Raw genomic sequence first — 19,672 nt, forward strand, 5'->3', positions numbered from 1 at the left:
GAGGGGTCCGCGTTCACCGGGGAGGGGTCTGCGTTCACCGGGGAGGGATCTGCGTTGACCCGGGGAGGGGTCCGCGTTCACCGGGGAGGGGTCCGCGTTCACCCGGGGAGGGGTCCACGTTCACCGGGGAGGGATCTGCGTTGACCCGGGGAGGGGTCTGAATTCACCGGGGAGGGGTCTCTGCTGACCCGGGAGGGGTCTGAATTCACCGGGGAGGGGTCTCTGTTGACCCGGGAGGGGTCTGCGTTCACCTGGGAGGGATCTGCGTTGACCCGGGGAGGGGTCCGCGTTCACCTGGGGAGGGGTCTGCGTTCCCCCCGGGAAGGCTCTGAGTTTCTCTGGGAGCAGGAGGGTTGTTGGCTAAGCCCGGACGCGACACGCACGATTTTATTAAATCCGAGTGTCTTCAGCACAGAAGGTTCTCTCTTTAACTGCGGCTGTTCTGAAACGCAAGACCGAACCCCGAAAACCACCGCCGGACCGACCCTTCCGAGGTTATCACTGAAAAGAATTCCGCCCCGTGGGGGGGGGGCTCTGGGACCCCTGCCCGCGAATACGGGGGCCTCTGTCGCCCCGAACCTCCCGGGAGAGGGGGCCCCGCTGAGGGCAGGGACCCTAGCGAGGGCGACAACGGCCACGGCGAAGACGGCACCACCGCCAGCCCCTCGAAAGACCCGCAGAGCCTGGCGCCCCCGCCCCCAGGCCCGGCTGATGGGGGCGGGGCGCGCGCGCCGCGTTCGCGACGCCACGGCGCCCCGCCTCCCGCGTGCCCGCAGAGAGACGACAGCGGTGGAGGGGGCGGGACCTGCGGATGCACCGCCCCCACCACTGACCGTCCGCCAATCAAACGCCGAGAGGGGCGGGCGCGCCTGGAATTCTCGGGGGCCCCGCGGCCCCGCCCCCTCGCGCGGCCGCGTTCCAGGCGGCGTGGGGGCGTGGCCCGGGCGCGGCGCCTATAAAGGCGGGCGGCGGCGGCGGCGCCATTTTGCGAACGGCGAGCAGCGGCGGCGGCGCGGAGAAGCGCAGCGGAGGTTTTCTGGTTTCGGACCCCAGCGGCCGGATGGTGAAATCCTCCCTGCAGCGGATCCTCAACAGCCACTGCTTCGCCAGAGAGAAGGAGGGGGATAAACCCAGCACCACCGTCCACGCCACCCGCACCATGCCGCTCCTCAGCCTGCACAGCCGCGGAGGCCGCAGCAGCGAGAGGTGAGCGCCCCGCCCCCGCCCGAAGCTTCCAGAAGCGCCGCCGCGCAGGCCCGTGGGGAGCCGGCCGCGGGGCGCCACGGAGGTCGCGGGAGCGCGAGGTCCGCCTCTTTGTCGAGGCCACAATCGCGCCGGGGGCGGGGCGGGCGGCCACCCCTTCCGGCGGCGCTTCGTGGACCGCGGGGGGGGAGCAGCGCCACCGAGTGGGGGTCCCCGCGACGCGGCGGCCCCGGGATCGGCCGCCGGGACCCCCGAGGACGCGCGGAGCTCAGGGCGCCACGTAGACGCGGCCGGGGCCGCCTCCGTCGGGGGGCCGGCCGGCCGCCCCCTCCGCTGCACGGCCAGACGGGGGCGGTCGTGTCCGCCTCCCGGGGCCGGGGCTCCCCGACGACGCGCGCCTGCGGCAGGTGGCAGGGTCTCCGACGGCGCCCCGCGGGCTGGCTGTGGAGAGCGGGGCGCCCCGCGGACGCGGTCCCGACCGGACGCCGACGGGCCGCGGATGGGGCGGGAGGACCCAGATGCGGGCCGTGCAAAATGGAGGCGACTTGGGGCCCTGTTTACAGCGCGCAGCAAATGGCTGCTGGCGCCGCGGAGCGCGCCGATTGTGAAAACCCCCCTCGGGGCCGCGTCTGCCGCGATGACGCAACCCCGGGGCCCGCGGGGAGGGTGCGGGGGGCGCTGCTCGGGCCGGGCCCGCCGGGAGGCTGCCGGAGGCCAGGAAGCGCCGGCGGCCGGGTGTTGTGCGCGGCCTGCGGGAGGGAGAAGGGGAAGTCCGCACGGCCGGGGTGGAAAACGGGAAGTCGGGCGGAGGGCCGGAGGGCGCGGTTGCGCCAGGCCCGGTGCCTGGTGTGAGACGGCTCGGCGGGGCCGGGACGAGCCCGGGGCCCTGGAGCCCCGAGTGCTGGCGCGCTGCCCCGACGGGCGGAAGTGGCCGCGGCTCGCGGTGTAAACACGAGCCTGGCTGCGGGCGGCGAGCGGGCGGGCCCTGGCCTCCGGCTGGGCCGTGGGGCGGCGCGCGGGCGGGCTGAGCGCCCCTTCTGCTCCAGTTCCAGGGTCTCTCCTCACTGCTGTAGTAACCTGGGTCCAGGGCCTCGGTGGTGCTCCTGATGTCCCTCACCCACCCCTGAAGATCCCAGGTGGGCGAGGGAATAGTCAGAGGGATCACAATCTTTCAGCTAATTTATTTTACTCCGTAAGTACCCCTCCTGCCGGTCCGTGGGGGGGCGGGGGGCACACCTGTGTGCACCTGCTTCTCACCTCCGCTTGGTTTGACGCTCCGGGAACCAGCCCAGGTGCCCCTGGGGTCCGGGCCCAGCACCCCCCGGCGGGGGCGGGGGGCGGGGGTCATCTTGGTGCCTCTGGGTTTTGCCAAGTGCTGGCTGCGGTGAGAGGCGGCTGGCGTCGGAGGTGCGGACGAGCGCTCTCCCCTGCAGGATAATCGGCTGAATGTAACAGAGGAACTAACGTCTAACAGCAAGACGAGGATCCTGAACGTCCAGACCAGGCTCACGGGTTCCAAACACATTAACTGGAGAGCGGTGCTGAGCGGCTGCGGCCTGTACATCGAGATCCCCGGCGGCGCCCTGCCCGAGGGGAGCAAGGACAGGTGAGGGGCCCGGCCGTCCGCGGGGCGGGGCCAGCAGTCCTCAGGAGAACCTGCCCCCCGTCCCGGGGGCGTGGGTCTGTGGCCGTGTCCCCGGGTGCTGCTCGGCCCTGAATGGGGGGGTGCTCCCGGGGCTGACGGCGGCCCTTCAGCTTCGCAGTGCTGCTGGAGTTCGCGGAGGAGCAGCTGCACGCCGCCCACGTCTTCATTTGCTTCCACAAGAACCGCGACGACAGAGGTAGGGGACTCCGGGCGCGCTCCCTGGGTGGTGGAGCCGCGGGGCGCCCGGGGCCCTGCTCACCTGCCCGCACTGCCGAGCCCCGGCAGCGGCCCTGACTCCGTTTCCCCCGCAGCCGCCTTGCTCCGGACCTTCAGCTTTTTGGGCTTTGAGATTGTGAGACCGGGGCATCCCCTTGTCCCCAAGAGACCCGACGCTTGCTTCATGGCCTACACGTTTGAGAGAGAGTCTGCGGGTGAGGAGGAGTAGTGGCGGGGCCACCTGCGTCCCTCGCGCTTGGCCGCCGCGGGAGCCCTGGATCACAGTCCCTGTGCGTGTGTTGCGCTTAGTGCGGGTGGCGGGACCGACTGCTGCTCGGGGTGCAGACGTCAGGCCTGCTCCTCTCTGCTGGGTTTGTCCGCATGTTGTAATTGTGCAAATAAACGCTCACTCCAAATTAGCGGTATATTTCTTGAAGTTTAATATTGTGTTTGTGATACTGAAGTATTTGCTTTAATTCTAAATAAAAGTTTATATTTTACTTTTTTATTGCTGGTTTAAGATGATTCCGATTGTCCCTGTATTTGGAGGAGGAGTTTCTCATTTGAAGGCTCTTGGAAATCTTAGGTCTCTTATCTTGGATAGGTGTTAATCTGCCCTTCTAGTGCTCTGAAAAATCTGAATAAAAGTGATGACACCTCCAAGACCTGTGTTGGCTCAGTGGTGTTCCCCCGGCCACTGTCCCCCACCTGCCACCCCGGGACTAGAGGGCTTGGGGCAGGGGGTGTGCACCTGCCCTGAGCTGTGTGACCCCCTCCTGCGGGAGGGGACTGCCTCTCCTCTGGCCACGGCCCCGTTCCTGTGGGGTCTGATGCGAGGCCAGGCCCCGGGGCTCCGGGCGCCTCCGTACCTCACGTTTTCCCCGTCCTTCACAGCAGCCCTAGGAGGCTCTGGGTGGCAGGCTGCCCCACCCCTGCCCTGGCCCGGCGCCCTTATCTGGGGTGGCCACGGCAGCCCGCTGGCTGAGTTCCTGCTTGCCCTGAACGGTCTCACCTCTGCCTCCTGCTGATGCGTGGGGTGTGGCCAGGGCAACCCGGGACTTGAGGTACTGAGGTGTGGGGGTGCGTCTGAACTTGGGCCCCCACCTTAGCAGCTGTGTGGACCCCGTGGACACCAGTAGCCCCTGCGGAGGGCCTTGCAGGGCTATGCTGGGACAGGAGCGCTCTGGCGGCGGGGGTCACAGCACGGATGCGGGGCGGGCGGGCGGCCCGAAGGTCGGCAGGGAGTGGGGGGGGGGGGTGGTTATGGTTCGGGAGGACTGCCGCGCTACCTGCTGGCCACATCTGGGAGCATGGCCCCAGAGATGCACATCCAGGCCTCGGCTGAGAGAGAGGCTGGAAAAGGGAGCATCTTTTACGGAGCAGAAAAGGTACTTGCAGGGATTGGAATATATCTGGGGCTGGGGTAGGATGTTCAGTTACCTGAGGATGGAGCTGGCCTTCAAAGTTCTGAAGGGACAGTTGGACAACACTCCAGTCTGGGGGGAGTGCAAGGGTGGGCAAAGGGCTTTGGAGTTGGGGTATTGAAGGATGAATAGGAGTCTGAAGCAGACGAGTAGAGAGGGGAGAGTGATCCAGGGCAAGAAATAACCTGGGCAACTTCTGGAGGTCAGAAAGCTCCACGGGTAGGCAATGCGGCAGGAGGGGTTGGCCGGAGAGAGCTTGTGGTGGCTTTGGAGGAGCCCCACTGTATTCTGAGGGTACTGAGGAGCCATGGGAGAGGTTTGAGCAGGAGAGGAACCTGGTCATACCTGGGGGAGCCATGGTGGGGGAGGGGAAGTGAGGGGGCATGACTGGAGGCCCCAGAGGTCAGGGCAGCAGGGCCCCTCAGGGCTTGTGTGTCCCATTTCTCAGAGGCGTAAACTGAAACCCTGTTCTCTCCCTTAGGTTCCCTGATGAGTCTTCCTTGCCAGTTGATCCCATCATCCTATGAGATTAAACACCCACTGTGTATTCAGCCTGGCTTCTGCCCGCAGGGAACTCAGCCTGGTGGATGAAGTGGTCAGGTGGCAGGCCATGAGATAAATACTTGCAGGTGGTGATCAGTGCTCCGGGGGGAGGCACGGGGAGGAGCAACAGTGGGCCCAGGAGGGGCAACTTTATTTGCTTAGAGGAGGTGAGATTCGGACAGTCTGGCAAGGGAACAGCCCATGCAGAAGCGTAGCGGCTGGACAGAATTGAATTTCACAGAGGAAGAGCATGGAGGCCATGCTGGGTGGAGAGAGTGGGGGAGGTGGAGGGCACGGGGACACCATGGGGACACCCGGGCAGGTGAGCTCAGACTCTGGGGTGGGCTGTGCTGGGTGGGCTGGGTGTCTCAGGTTCTAGGAGCTTCCCCTCCCCCTGGAGACCCCAAGCAGGTCTAGATGAGGACATTCACACAATCGCTGGCCATCCTCAGCACAAGGGGGTGCTCCAGGGCCAGAGATGGAGGACAGTGTCCCCTTCTCAGCGAGACCGTGACCCTCACACTCCAGCACTAGAAGGGCAGAGCCTCTCTTCTCCTGGGAGGTGGGGGGAGGGGTCCCACGCTCACACAGACCTTGGCCGACAGGGAGTGCCCACACCTGGAAGAGGGCTGGGCCGTCCTGGCCTCAGAAAGCCTCAGGAGACACTGGCCACTAGCCCCCAGCCCCCGGCCTTCCTGGGAAGGACTTGGGCCTAAGCCCCCGGAGTAGAAGGGGGGTGCATTGGAGAGGAGGTGTCCACAGTCCCGCACTCTCCCCTGGCCTCCTGCCCTTTCTGGAAGAGGGTGTCCCCTCCATCATGGAGGCCATCTCCGCGGGCCTTCTGGCCCCAGGTCTGGGGAGCGTGCCTACCTCTCGGCGAGGCCCTTGGGAGGCGTCAGTCCCACAGCAGTGCCAGGGCGTGGCCCAGGGAGGCCTCCGTGGCCTCAGCCAGGTACTCACAGCACAGCCAGTCCTCCAGGCCCGGCAGCCCCCCGGCCGCGGCCCGCTCGGCCAGGTGCAGGACGAGCAGCGCGCGGCCCACCTGCAGCCAGGGCCCTAGCGGGGCTCCTCGGCGGTGCAGCTCGGGCCCAGGCCCCCAGAGCAGCGTCTGCAGCGCAACCCGCGTCTGGGCCGCCGAGGGCCGCGAGCGGGGCAGCTGCCGCGCCAGAGTGTCCAGGCCTGCGGCCAGGGGCGTGGCCGGGGGCGCAGCAGGGCCGAGTAGGGCACGGAGCAGGCGGCCCAGCTGCTGCGCGTGGGCGCCGGGCGGTCCCGGGGGCCGTGGGTGGACGCGGCCGAAGTCGGCCAGCAGCAGGCGTGGGGGCCCGGCCGCCGCACAGCCCCGAGGCGCCACCAGCAGCAGGTTCTCGGGCCGGAGCTCCGCCAGGGCCGCGCCGCGCGCCTCCAGGTGCTCCAGGGCTGAGCTCAGCTGCAGCAGCAGCAGGGCCGCGACCCACGGGAACTCCGCGGGCCGCGGCCGCCTGCCCACCTCTGACAGCCACTGGGTCACCGTGCACTCGGGCACCTCGGCCGTCAGCGCCACGGGGCCGCTCCAGGGCACACCGGGCAGCGCGCCCGCGGGCACCAGGCCGCACAGCCCCTGCAGGTTGAAGTGCGGGGCCAGCGAGGCCTGCAGCTCCAGGCCCCACGGATGGGGCTCCTCAGCTCCCGGCTTGGGCACCTGAGGGGCAAAGGGGGGCCGTCAGGGGCCTGGCCGCGGAAGCCTTCCCGCCCGCCCCCACGGCGGTTTGGGAGGGGGGCGCGGGCCAACCCGCCTCCAGAAGCAGGAGTTACATGTTAACTGGGATGTGTGTCGCCAGCATGATTTTAGGGAAAGCTCCGCTAAGGACCCTGGTGTTTAGGGGTCAAACTGCAGCCTGCCAGAGGCACGAGGAAGGGGGCAGCACAGGTCCCAAGGCCGGGACTGAGACCACGGTATAATTCAACGTTTCCGGTAGCCACATTCTAAACATGGTAAGAAATGTGAACATAAATCCCATACGCTGTTTTATTTGACCCGACATATCCAAAATGTTATCACGCAACAGTCGTGAACGTCAAAGCTACTAAAGAGGTGTTTTGCATTATGGTTAATTTTTGATCCTGAGTCTTGGAGATCTGGTGCATAGCGGACACTCAGTGGGGACCAGCCCCGGTTCAGGGGCTCAGAAGTCCCACTAGCCGGCGGCCGCAGTACCGGACCGCAAAGCTCTTTCGAGGTCAGGGGAGCACCAGCTCTGGGAATTACATTAGAATCACCTGGGGGGGGGGGGGTGCGTGTTTTAAAAACTACACCAGGGCCTCCGTGCAGGAGCCAGGATCCAACTGCCCGCTACACACGCACCCAGCAACACCGTTCTCCCTCCGTGCTCCAGGGGCTGAAAGGGACGGCCTCCCCAGCACGGGTGGCCTAATTGCTGAGGGTCCTCCAAAACGGTGATGCGTCTGACGCGGGGTGGCTTAACAGGGATTTTTTTTTTTCCTGAGTGGCGCATAAAAACGGAAGGATCTTATGACAAATGTGGTGATAGTTGCGTGAAGATTCGGTGGGTAAGGGCGTCTTGGGGTCCTTAGGATGGAACGGCTTAGGGCGCCCAGAAACGCTCCAGACATTTTGACGGTGACTGATTATTATCATTAACGTGGCTGGCGAACTCAGCGGCTTTCGCGGGAGACTGGGTTAAAATGCAGACTCCTGGGCCCCCGGGAGGCCCAGGCGATTCACGTGCCCGTGGCCCACACCTGAGAAAGGGGTTCCCAGGGCTGACTGTGTTAGTGCGTGTTAGTTGCAGAGTAAGTGGGGAGCCCAAGCTGTACGCGTTCTGGCTTAGGCCCAAGATGGGACATTGGGGAAAGTTCCAAGGAGGGGGGCGGTGGCGGGGCTCACCTTGGCAGCAAGCATGTGCCATGCCTCGCCGCTCACCCGCACCAGGCGGTAGTAGAGGGCGTCTCCGCTCTCCACGCACGGCGAGCTGTCCAGGAGGCGGAAGTCGTGGCCGGGCTGGCAGGGGCCCGGGCGGCCCCCCAGCAGCTGGGCCTGGAGCCGGGCATGCACGGTACGGAGCCCCTCCAGCTGCCGGGCCTCCAGCATGGTGCGCATGGCCTCGGGGTGGTGCAGGTCGGGCCAGGTGAGGCCCAGCGGGCTGTTGAGCAAGTGGAAGTGCGGCTCCGCCGGGTGACAGGAGGCCCAAGGCCGGTCGTTGCCTGCCTGGCTCTCGTCCACACTGTGGGACCCCAGAAAGGGCCTCCGAGGCTGCCCCGCGGGAGCAGGGCTGGAGCTGCAGGCCCTGTGGGTGGGCAGAGACTGGGTCCTGGCCAGGGTCTTCTTGGGCAGGGGTGGGGGCAGGGGCTGTGAGTCAGTCGGGGGGCGCCTGGATGTCCGGGGGCGGCAGGCCTTGGAGGGCAGCAGTTGGCCGCGGACCTCACCTGAGCGGGGGAGTGGGGAAGGGGGTGAGGACGTGCAGAGTTCGGGCCCCTCGGCCACCACTGCCCCATCTGCAGAATGAGAAGAATGGCCCCGTGGGGTATGGTTGCCATCCCCAGTTTATGGGGAGGGACGCATCGGTGGCAGAGAGGTGTCCAGCCCACGCCAGGTGACCCCGTGTCCCTGCGTGGCTCTGGCCAAATGACCCCACCCCCATGTTCGCAAGCTGATGATCCCAGCTTTTTTCCTTTCTCAGCAGAGTTTTATGGAGGGCCATGACCTGGTCGCTGTAAGCGAGCTAAGCTGCCCTCAGGCAGAGGGAGCCTCAGCCCTTCAGCTCGGCCACCCGCCCCTGCCGCCCCGGGGGGCTCACCGAGGTTGCTGTAGGTGGGCTGAGTCGGCCAGGTGGGGGCGTCAGGCCCAGAGGTCTCACTGGGTGGTTCAGGGCCGCTCATGCTGCAGGGGGGAGGTCAGAGTTGGGGGCACGCGGGGGTGGGCACGCGGGGGGCGCCGATGGTGTGCGTGGGGGTGCGGGGAGCTAGGCAAGAGTGGGGCAGTCTCGGTCTTCTTGCCCGGCTTGACCTGCTGGTGGCCCTGGGATGGTGTGTCGCCCACTCTGGGCTCCTCTCCTCGTGGGTGAGGCAGGAACATCACTCCTCAACTTTCCAGGACAGTGGGAAGGACGCTGTGCTTTTGTGACATGGACTGAATAGAATGTTCAGCTGTGAGGGTGGGCCGGGGTGGGGGGCCAGCTGGGGGCCGACGATAGCACCCAGGGACCCGCGCAGGGTGGGGGGGCCTCCTTCCCAGAGCTCGGCAGCCTGGGCCCTGGCCCCACCCAGACCCCCCTTCACTCCGATCTCCGCGAGGTGCTGCTTCTGCCCGCCCCCCGCCCCCCGCCCCCCCACACCCCTCCGGGAGCCCCTACCTGCAGGACTGGAGTGACCGGGGGCGGGGGTGGGGCAGCCGTGGGGTGAAGCTCCGGGGCGCTGCTGCCCCTGGCCCGCCAGGCTGACCTGTGGCCCGTGGCCACCCGGAAGCGCCGTGCAACTGTCAGACCGCAGGGAGGGGGTGCTCTGCGCATCACTTCCCCAGGCCGCGCTCCCTGCCTGCCCGCAGAGATGGGAAGGGCATACCAGGCAGAGGGAGGGGCCTGGGCCAAGAGGGGGGCAGGGGCGATGGTCCCGGAGCTCGCACGAGGGGGGGCGGCGAGGGCAGGGGGCCCCAGCCACTGGGCAGAGAGAAATGGCCCCAGGGCGGCTCTTTCTTCTGTGGCTTTCGCGTCCCCTTCTATGGGGTCAGCTGAGAAGCCCCCGGCGCCCCCTGCCCGCTGCCCGCCCAGCCGGGGACCCTGGGCGGGGCCTCAGGAACAAGCGCCTGCCTGAGCTCTGGGATGGTTGGTCTACGATTGCCACACATGGAAAAGCAAGAGAGGTGAAAATCCGGGGGACCAGACGCTGAAACTGTAGTGTGTTTGGGCTGGAGGCTTGCCCGGCCGGGCCGTGGGTGTGAAGGCGCCCCAGCTCGGAATGCAGCTTCTCCCCCACGTGAAGGGAAAACCACGGCATCCCCACGCGGGCAAGGTTGCAACGGCCTTTTCGCATTGTGGCTGGAGCGTATTTGGGGCTGGATTTCTCTCCCTGCCCCCTGCCGTTTCCCTCCGGGACAGTGAGCCCAGAGAGGGTAGGGAATCGTTGTGGGGTCATACGGCCGGTCGGGGCACAGTGATAGGTCCCCGGGGTCGTTGCTGGGTGCCCCATCCTACCCAAGGCCCTGGGTGTGGGGAAGCGGTTAAGCCACTTGGTGAACATCTTCCACACGGGTCCCCTGCCACATTTGGGGAAAAATTGACCAGCTGAGCTCGAGGCATTTCCAGCATGAGGTTCTGTAACTTGACCCTATATTTTCCCTTTTCCCCCACACTCAGCTTCCTAAACCGATAGAATTGACGCTCTCCGTCTGTCGTCAGTGGGGCGCCCTGTGAACCTCACGACGGAAGGGAGGGTGGGGGGAGGCTGTGGGCTCCAAGATGAGCCTGAGGGACGGATTCCACAAATCCGGGGCCGTCCCTGGTGGGACCAGACATGCCTCCTCGCTGCCCACACCCTTCTGAGCACCAGCCTTGCTCTGCCCGTCATGAGACCGTGGGGCCCCCCATGGAGCTCCTGGCTCCGACCCACAATTGGGGGGACAGCTTGCCAGGCACCCACCTCAGGCACAGAATGTAAGATGCGGCCAAAAAAACCCCACTCTGTAATCGAGATAAAGAACATTTCCATGTGAGACTTAAGAAACCTAGTTGGCTTCCCAGGGTGGTGGGCCACCCAGCTATTTCAGCAAATGGTGTTTTATTAGAAACAGGGCCAGGCAGGGTCTTGCCGGGGCAGATCCTATTTTTATTTAAGAGATGGATTATTGTTCATTGTGGATCTGGGACATGAATTCATTTTGTTTGTGGGATGTTGATTTTGATGACTGAGTTCTGGGCTTCCCCTTCAATTTTGTGCCTGAGGGGAGGGCCTCACTCGCCCCAGCCTGGGCCCCGCCCTGCCGTGGCAGCGATGTGGCCAAGCGGGGTGGGGGGTTGGGGGTGAGCAGACGGGCCAGGCTGGGACCCGGGGTGACATCTCCAGGGACTTTTGCACCTGGGATGGGTCAGGGTGGCCGGGGGGGGGGTTGCACAGGGATCCCCTGGCTGCCTCAGGCTGGCCTCTCCTCGGAGCGCTCCCAAAGGCCTTTGCCCAGCACCCCGCCGAGCCCCGTTGGACAGGCCTCTGCTGGGGCTCAGGAATGAGGACCACTTGCCTTGGCTCACCACCATCCACATGGGAGTCGCCCCGGGCCTGCCCCTCCCGGCCACTCCACCTTGGGGTCAGCCTCTGCGCGTCCTTCTGGGCCGGGGTGCTCACGGATTCCACACGACACTGGCCTTCCTGAGAAAAGTGCCTCCGTCTTTGTGGTGGGCAGAGTTATGGCCCCCAAAGGTGTCCATGTCCAGGACCTATGAACCTGTTATGTGGGGGAAACTGAGGCTGCTAATGAGATGAGGTGAGGGTGACCCTGGGTTCTGGGGGGCCCGGCGTCCTCATGAGGTCCTCACGAGGGGGAGGCAGAGGGTGGGAGTCCCAGAGATGGGCAGACCCTGCGCTGCTGGCGGTGAGGATGGAGGGGGGGCCGCGGGCCAGGAAGAGGCTGGAGCCGGGTCTCCCGGGGGCCCCGGGGGGGACCAGCCCTGCTGACCCATTTTAGACTTTTGAGCTCCAGAACTGTCAACTAATAAATCTCAGTTTCGTTATGGGGCGTCACTGTGCACGGCTCGGGGTCTCCCGGAGGGGGCGGGCACTGCCTGGAAGGGCCTGGAAGAGAGAGTCTGTGCCGGGAGGATGGGGCTCAGAGACGCAAGGACTGCGGGTGCCACTGGAGGAAGCTGCACACCATTCCAGCTCCATCTGGGAGGGGAAGTCAAGGCAGGGATATTCAGCGCCCCCCTCCCGGGCCCAGGCGTGCTGTCCTGTGTTTCGGGGGGACCCCACAGACACCCTGAGAGCGGCCCCTCCTTGGTTTGGGTCCCTGTTCAGCTGGGCCTTGGAAGGAGGGCCCCTCAGCCTCACCCCAAGACCGAGACGGGACTCAGGAAATCCTGGGTTTCGCTCCCGGTTGGAACCAGGGAGCCGGGCAGCCCCTGCCGAGGGGTGGGTTTCTCCTCCCTTTGCTGTGGGAGGACCAGGGGAAGGGAGGCTCCCCGGGCCGGCACCCTCGCCGGAGGCCAGCATCCTTGCCTGGCAGCTTCTTTGAAATCAGGCACGGAGGGGTCACCCCACAGCCGGACGCGTCCCCGTCCCGCTGCTGTCTCCTGCAGGGCGGGAAAGGACACTTTTCAGACGGGGACCCCGAGGCCCGCAGAGAGGCGCTGAGCGGCACGGGAGACGCCACCCTTGGCCACCTCACCCGGGGGCCGGGGTCTGCTGACCGCTCTGACTCCGCCTACCTCCTTCCAGGAAGGGCGGACAAAGTGCTTTGTTTAAAAACTGAGAGAGAGAGTGCGTGCCCCTGAGTAAGGGAGGGCCAGAGGGAGACTCCGGGAGGGAGAGAATCCCAAGCCGACTCTGCGCTGAGCAGGGAGCCCGACGTGGGGCTCAATCCCACGACCCTGCGATCACAACCTGAGCCGCAACCAAGAGTTGGAGGCTCAGCCCACTGAGCCACCCAGGTGCCCCTAAAAGCTGCCTGCTCTTAGGGGGCCCCTGGCCAGCTCAGTCAGAAGAGCATGTGACTCTCGATCTTGGGGTTGTGAGTTCAAGCCCCACGTTGGGGGTAGAGATGATTCAAATAACAAATAAACAAACAAATAAATCTTTTTTTAAGCGGCCTGCTTTTTTTCCGAGCCCCCAGAAGCAGAGAGACTGCTGGTACCCCCTCAGAAGAGGGGAGACCCCCCAGCCTGGAGGGAGGAAGCACAGCGGGGAGCACGCCTTCTTCCCCCAGCTGGGGACTCTGGGCAAATGCCCTCCACCCCCTGACTTCCCCTTGGCCCATCTGTAAAGTGAGATCCTAAAAGAACCCAGCTCTCAGGGCTCTTACCTGCCCCAAAGGAGTTAATACCGGCAGCTGGGGAACAGCACCGGGAACAGCATGGGTGCTCCCGAAGCAAGACCTGTAATGTCATCACCGCAAGTCCTTCTGTCTCCACAAGCGCCCCGTGACACAGGGCCAGCTTCAGGGCTGGAACCAGACGGCTCCCCCCGGGGACCGCAGCAGCCACTCCTTCCTGCCCCCACTCCTCCCATGAGAATTAAAAAAACAAAAAAACCAACAACCCTTAAGTCCGTTATTAAATCAGCTTCATTTTTATTGGATTCCAACCAAATACAGCAGGAGGGGGCTGGGGGGGCTGGAGGGGGTCTTGGTTCATGTTGGGATGGGGGGTGAGCAGAGGGGCGGGAGATCCCAATACGCTGCCGTGCGAGTCCTGACTCTGCTGAGAACACACCCCTCCCATCGTTGATGATGCTAAAGGCACTTGGATTCATTTTGAGGGACCTTTGGGGTTGTTATGGCAACCAAGGTCAGGAGGATGTGAAGGGAGAAAACCAGTCGGTTCTGCCCAACTCGGGTGGAGTTTGGGGTCGCAGGACACCCCTTTGGCTGTCGCTACGCCTCACCACGAGTGGGGTTGAAGCAGGTGGGAGCAGGACTGGGGCCTCCCGACGTTTCCAGCCACACAGCCCAGGGAGAAGGGCTGGCATCCCCTTCAGAGTTCTGTCTGAATCCTGTGCTCAAAACCCCCAGGGTTGGCCCAGCCTTCTCTCCGGCTCATCTCAGAAAGGTCTTGAAGGATCCGGGATCCAGGTCAACCATCAAGGCCGTCCGTGGACCTGGCCTCATATATACGTGCAGCAGTGGATTTGACCTCAGACCTACGCTACAGATGAGGACCCCAGTGGTCCAGGTGGTTCTCAGTCATCAGCTACGACTGCACACCTGGGCGGGAACAGACCTGGTTTTCAGCCTTCCTACGAGGTCCTTAAGAATACTGTCGTAACTGCCTGGTGGGTGGCCAAGCTCCTCTCTGGTCTAGGGGTCCCACCACGTTTCCTGTGCCCCTTCCTCCAACGACGCCCTGTCATCTGGCTCAGGTGGAGGGTGGGGGCAATAAACCGCCTGGGAGAGGCAGGGTCATGGATGGACGCTGTGTGGTGTCTGAAGATTTCTGTAAAACGTCAGCTCCTGTTGCTTACCCCCAGTGATGGGGAACTCACTATCTGAAGAGTCACAGAGCAGTGACCTTGGGGAAGTTCTTCCTTTTTTTAAAAAAAATTTTTTTATTGTTATGTTAATCACCACAATCATTAGTTTTTGATGGGGAAGTTCTTCCTTAACCTGAGCTTCCATCTGCCTGTGCTCCCTTACTCCCCAGCCCTAGCTCTGCCCCAAAGCGGCAGAGACCGAGGTGTGCCTACCACCTTCTCCCAAGAGCGCAGGTCCAGATCCCCCTGCAGCCTGCACCCTGTCCTGGCCTTGTTCTCCATTGTTGCCCCTGTAATGCACTGAACGGGGACCCCGAGAACCTGCCACACTCTCAGGCCTCATTCTCCACATGTGCAGCGGGTCCCAGGGGCGTGGGCAGAGGAAGCAAACGGTAGCTATTGGTGGTGGCAGAGGAAGCGGGGGAGATGGCTTCTCCTAGTGGGCAGCCCGCCCTGCTGGGCCAGTGAGTCCTGGTGTGGGGGAGAGTGTGGGGGCAGGGGCATGGGCTAGCATGCCGTGTGCTGGGCAGTTCCTGCTCTGCAAGACCTTAGTGCAGCCCCAGAGGTTCCCCCAGAGATGGCCAGCTGAGCAGGAGCTGGGTGGGAGCTGAGTGTGTCTCAGGCATGATCTGTGCACGTCCCCAGTGTGAGCTGTTTGTCCCAGGCGTGAGCTGGGCTCTCAGGAGAGCCCGGGGTCCCCACAGCGGGCTCTGCAGCCTGGGGCACACGTTTAGCGTCAGCTGGGTCTAAGCTGTGTGTGTCTCGAGTGTGAACTGCGTGTTTGGGTGTGAGCTGAGCACATCCTGGCTGGGAGCTGTGTGTGTCCCAGGTGTGAGCCCAGTGTGTTCCCAGTGTAAGCTGGGGATGTCCCAAGTGTGAGCTGCGTGTCTCAAGTGTGGTATGTGTGTGTCCCAGGTGTGAGCTGGGTGTGTCCTGAGTGTGAGTAGGGTATGTCCCAGGTGTGCGTTGTGCTCTCACGAGAGCCCTGTGTGCCCGAGGTGGGCTCTGCAGCCTGGGGCACCTGTTTATGGTCAGCTGGGTAGAGGTGTGTGTGCGTTCTGTTTTGGAGCTGTGTGTCCAAGAGTGTGTCCTGGGTTGAACACCTGTGTGCTTGATGAGAGGTGTGGGGCGTCCAGGTGTGCCTCCCCTGGGGGCTGGGCAGCCCCTCCCCCCACGTCCTGGACGTAGGCGATCGTCCCTTAAGGTGTGAGAGGTGTTGGGGGACCCTGGGGCAGCTGCTGTGTGTGCCACCCCCCGTGCCCCGCCCTGGGGTGTGAACCACCCACAGTGAGGGCTCTGGGGTCTCCGAGCTCCCCCACCCCCAGCTCAGGGACCACAGCAGGGGCAGGAAGACAGGGTGAAACCTTTAGAAAATGCTTGAGAAACTATGCAAAAGATGAGTCCTGATGAAAAAACAGTCCTGTGGGCGTGTCTCTACAAAAAAAGGGGGCAGTTGTGCCGGGAGCCGGCCGCGGGGCCGCGTCCGGGAAATGCATAGGTGGCCATCGGGCGGGCGGGCGGCGGGCGGGCGGCGGGCCCGCGCCGTCAGATCATCTTCATGGTGAACTTGCGGGCGCCGCCCTGCCCCGCGGCCGCGGCCGGCCCGTCCACCTTGCGGAAGGAGTACTCCACCGAGAAATTGTTCTTGTGCTGCCCGCGGCCGCGGCTCCACACGAAGAGCAGCAGGAAGCAGAAGAGGACGACGCCCAGGAAGGTGATGCAGCCCATGGCCGTGGACACCAGCACGGTGGTGAGGTCCAGCGGGAAGCGCGCGGCCGCCTGCGTCTCGTTGCGGCCCTCGCTCGGGGTCCGGTTGGCGGCCGGCTCGGGCCGCACGGTCAGCGTGGCGAAGTACGTGTCGTTGCCGCCCGCGTTGCTGGCCACGCACGTGTAGGTGCCACTGTCCTGCGGGCGCGCGCCCCGGATCTCCAGCGTGCCCCCGGGCAGCACGCGCGCGCGCCCCGCGCTGGCGGCGGTCAGGGCGCGGTGCCGGGGCGTCACCCAGGCCACGGTGGGCGCCGGCTCGCCCTCGGCGCGGCACTGGAAGCGCACGTCGTCGCCCGCCGCGGCCGTGACGCGCTGCAGCCGCCGCTCGCGGATCTTGGGCTTGCGGCACACGAAGTACTCGAAGAGCACCGAGTCGGGCAGGTTGCGCAGCGCGTCGCCGCGGACCTCGGCCGGGGTGGCGCAGGCCGGCAGCCGCCCGTCGAAGTTGAGGGTCTTCCGGCGCTGCACGATCCAGAGCAGGCGACAGTCGCAGGCCAGCGGGTTCCCGTCCACGCGCAGCGTCTCCAGCGTGTTGACCGAGTGGAAGGTGCTCTCCTCCAGCGTGGAGAGCAGGTTGTTGGAGAGGTTGAGCAGGCGGATCTGCCGCAGCCCCAGGAAGGCCTGCGGCTCCACCACGGCCAGCAGGGCGCCGGCCAGGTGCAGCTCGCGCAGGCGGACCAGGTCGCGGAAGGAGCCGCGCGGCACCGTGCTGATGGGGTTGTGGGACAGGTTGAGGCAGGTGAGGTGGGCCTGGTGGCGGAGCGCGGCTGCCGGCACGGCGGTGATGTTGGTGTGCGTGACGGACAGCGAGGTCAGGTTGAGACCCTGCAGGCTGCCGGCGGCCACCTCCTCCAGCAGCGGCCAGTCGTCGATCTCCAGGTGCAGCAGGCCCGGCAGCCTCCGGAAATTCTGGTCCTCCAGGGCGGCGATGGCCAGGTGCCGCAGCCGCAGGGCGCCCAGGCCCCGCAGGTGGCCCAGAGACTCCCCCGACAGCGCCGTGAGGTTGCAGCGCTCGAGGGTCAGCTCCTCGAGGGCCAGCAGCCCCGCGAAGGCCCGGCGCGAGATGAACACCAGGTGGTTGTCGCCCACCTCCAGCTGGCGGAGGCTGCGCAGGTCCTGGAAGGTGTAGTCCAGGAGGATGACCAGCTTGTTCTCGCTCAGGTCCAGCAGCGTGAGGTTGTCCAGGCGCGTGAAGACGCCGGGCGGGATGAGCTTGAGCAGGTTCCCGCGCAGGCGCAGGACGCGCAGGCGCGGCAGGTTGGCGAAGGCGCCCGGCTCCACGTGCGCGATCACGTTGTCGCTCAGGTCCAGCTCCTCCAGCTGCGGCAGCGCGGCCAGGTCGCCCGGGTTCAGGCAGCGGATGCGGTTGCGGCTGAGCTCCAGCAGGCGCGTCTCGGCCGGGATGCCGTCGGGCACGGCGGTGAGCCGGCGGCGGGGACAGGCCACGGCGCGCGTCTGCGCTGAGCACTCGCAGCGGGCCGGGCAGCCGGCGGCCGGGAGCGGGGCCGCGGGCAGAAGCAGGAGCTGCAGGCTCAGGACGCTCAGCCAGCGGGTCATGGTGCGGAGCCTGGGCCTAGGGCCGCGCCACCATCCCCGTGGGCACCTGCGGGCGGGGGAGGCGTTAGCACGCGGGGCGTCTGTCCCCGGCGGGCCCCGCGCCCCAGAGAACTGAACACGCGCCTGCACAAAACGTTCGCGGCAGCAGCGCCCCTAAGGGCCGGAAAGCGGCCACTGCTCACGCGGGCATCCGCCGATGAGCGGACACACACAGCGTGTCCCCCACGCACCGGAGCGTCCCTCGGCCGCAGACGGGAGTGAGGCGCCCACACGTGCGGCCCCGGGACGGACCCCGAGCCCACGACGCTCAGGGAGGGAACCAGACACGGAAGGCCACGCGGGGTGTGAGTCCACGTGGGCGACACGTCCAGAGCAGGCTCATCCGCGGACGGGAAGGGGGCTCGCGGGGGCCGGGGGGGGGATTGACTGCTGATGGGGACGGGGTTGCTTTTGAGGTGACCGAATGTTCTGGAACTAGATAGTGCTGATGGTTACTAAAAGCCGCCAAAATGTACACTTTAAAAGGGCAAATTTTGTGTTATGTGAATTTTATGTCAATAAAAAAATTGCAAGAGAAAGCATTTATTGAACTGGAGAAGAACTTTACAAATATAGTGTACAACTTTGGGGTACAACGCCCCCCCAAAAACATTTAGTGAGGGCCTGCTGTATACCAGGCTCTGAATACCCTGAAGAGCAAGGCAGATGTAGATCCTGCCCTCCTGGGGTTCGTTCACATCCTCCCGGTGGGGGTACCAGTGTTCTAAATATTCTTGCTGGCCACCCCCAGAGGCCTTCCCGGGTCCCCCGCCCATCTTGTCCTCCCTCTGTTCCCTGTTTATGTGTCTACACCCGTCCAACCACCACATGAAATTATGACATAGCTTAAAACCCTGTTCACTGTCTGTCTCCTCCCAGTGGATTGGAACCACTCCAAGGTCTTTTGTCTTCATCCCTTCGACTTCCTCAGAGCCTAGAAGTGTGCGTGAAACCTGGCACCTGCTTGGGGAACATCAGAGCTCAATCCACACCGACAGCAAGTCCCCAGGACGCACCCGAGAGGCTCTGGAAGGAAGGATGGGTGGTCAGGGTGGAAGGGGGTGCAGCCGCAGACTGGCAAAGGGGATGTTTGAGCTGAGACCCTGCAGTGGGCTGGCTTGCGTCCCCCAAAAAGCCATGTTCGAGTCTTAGCCCCTGGTACCTGTGAATGGGACCTCGTTTGGAAACAAGGTCCTGCAGATGTGACCAGTTAAGATGCGGTTCTATCGGAGTAGGGTGGCCCTACATCCAGGGACTGGTGTCCTTAATAATAAGAGGGACATGAACACGCACATCGATGCACAGAGGGCAAAGCCATGTGAAGACAGAGGCAGGGACTGACCTCATGTGTCTATAAGCCAGGAACGCCAAGGATTGTGCGGAGCCACCAAAAGCTGGAAGAGGTAGAGAGGATCCTCCCCAGAGGCTTCGGAGGGGACGTGGCCCTGTAACACCCCGATTTCAGACTTCCGGCCTCCAGAACCGGGAGAGGATAGGTTTCTGTTGTTTTAAGCCACTCCGTTTGTGGTGTTTTGTCATGATGGCCACAGGCAGCTAATGCAGACCCAGAGGATGATCGGGGAAGTGCCTGCCGTGTCTGGGGAAGGGGGTTCCAGGCTGGGGCAACAGCCAGTGCAAAGGCCCTGAGGCAGGAGTGAGTGCAGGCGGTGGGGGTGGGAGGCCAGGTGGCATGTGGCATGGAGCCTACTGGCCCCGCCACCCCGTATTCCTCCCTCCACTCTGCTTGGCTGCAGCCCAGACTCTGGGGGTCGAGGTGGGGTGTGGGTGGGGAGGGTCCAACCAGATGGCAGCTGGATGGGGGCTGCCCGCTAGCTGGTCAGCTGTTCTCAGCCTCTTAGCAGCTGCAGCCCCCCAATTATCCCCCCATGAACACACACAGAGCCCTGAGTACCCAGGGTAGCTCATGCTGGAGATGTATCCTGTGTAACTGGGGGGGGTGGGGGGTGGAGTCTGCACTTTGCAGGTGCCATCCAGGTAAGACGAGGTCACCCTGGGGTCAGGTGGCCCTCATCCAATGACTGGTGTTCTGATACAAAGGGGAGACGTGGACGCAGACGCACAGAGCAGAGGCCACGAGACAGTGGGTCTG

General features: G+C 64.7%; 4 protein-coding genes across 4 annotated transcripts in view; 1 reads left to right on the forward strand and 3 right to left on the reverse strand.

The window, feature by feature from the left end:
• JSRP1 (junctional sarcoplasmic reticulum protein 1) overlaps nucleotides 1-984 on the reverse strand; it is a 12,243-nt gene extending 11,259 nt beyond the window's left edge. Inside the window, exon 1 of the mRNA XM_032394562.1 lies at nucleotides 870-984. Coding sequence (XP_032250453.1) covers nucleotides 870-984 — 115 coding nt within the window. The remainder of the gene's footprint in view (nucleotides 1-869) is intronic.
• Nucleotides 985-993: 9 nt separating this feature from the next.
• OAZ1 (ornithine decarboxylase antizyme 1) lies at nucleotides 994-3,727 on the forward strand. Its single transcript, XM_032394789.1, is given in 6 exon segments — nucleotides 994-1,206; nucleotides 2,250-2,307; nucleotides 2,309-2,395; nucleotides 2,637-2,809; nucleotides 2,959-3,044; nucleotides 3,160-3,727. Coding segments are annotated over 6 exon segments (684 nt in total). The 5' UTR covers nucleotides 994-1,060; the 3' UTR covers nucleotides 3,294-3,727.
• A 2,199-nt stretch (nucleotides 3,728-5,926) lies between these two features.
• Nucleotides 5,927-9,430, reverse strand: PEAK3 (PEAK family member 3). Its single transcript, XM_032394661.1, has 4 exons — nucleotides 9,381-9,430; nucleotides 8,826-8,908; nucleotides 7,916-8,454; nucleotides 5,927-6,709 (listed from the first exon to the last, which is right to left on the reverse strand). The coding sequence occupies exons 2-4, from the start codon at nucleotides 8,905-8,907 to the stop codon at nucleotides 5,927-5,929; spliced, it is 1,404 nt and encodes a 467-aa protein (XP_032250552.1). The 5' UTR covers nucleotide 8,908; nucleotides 9,381-9,430.
• A 6,314-nt stretch (nucleotides 9,431-15,744) lies between these two features.
• On the reverse strand, nucleotides 15,745-17,523 carry LINGO3 (leucine rich repeat and Ig domain containing 3). Its single transcript, XM_032394810.1, has one exon. It carries the CDS (start codon nucleotides 17,521-17,523, stop codon nucleotides 15,745-15,747), a length of 1,779 nt encoding a protein of 592 aa, XP_032250701.1.
• Nucleotides 17,524-19,672: the final 2,149 nt, after the last annotated feature.

The sequence above is a fragment of the Phoca vitulina genome, unplaced genomic scaffold (genome assembly GCF_004348235.1).
Source record: "Phoca vitulina isolate PV1807 unplaced genomic scaffold, GSC_HSeal_1.0 scaffold81, whole genome shotgun sequence".
NCBI lineage: Eukaryota > Metazoa > Chordata > Mammalia > Carnivora > Phocidae > Phoca > Phoca vitulina.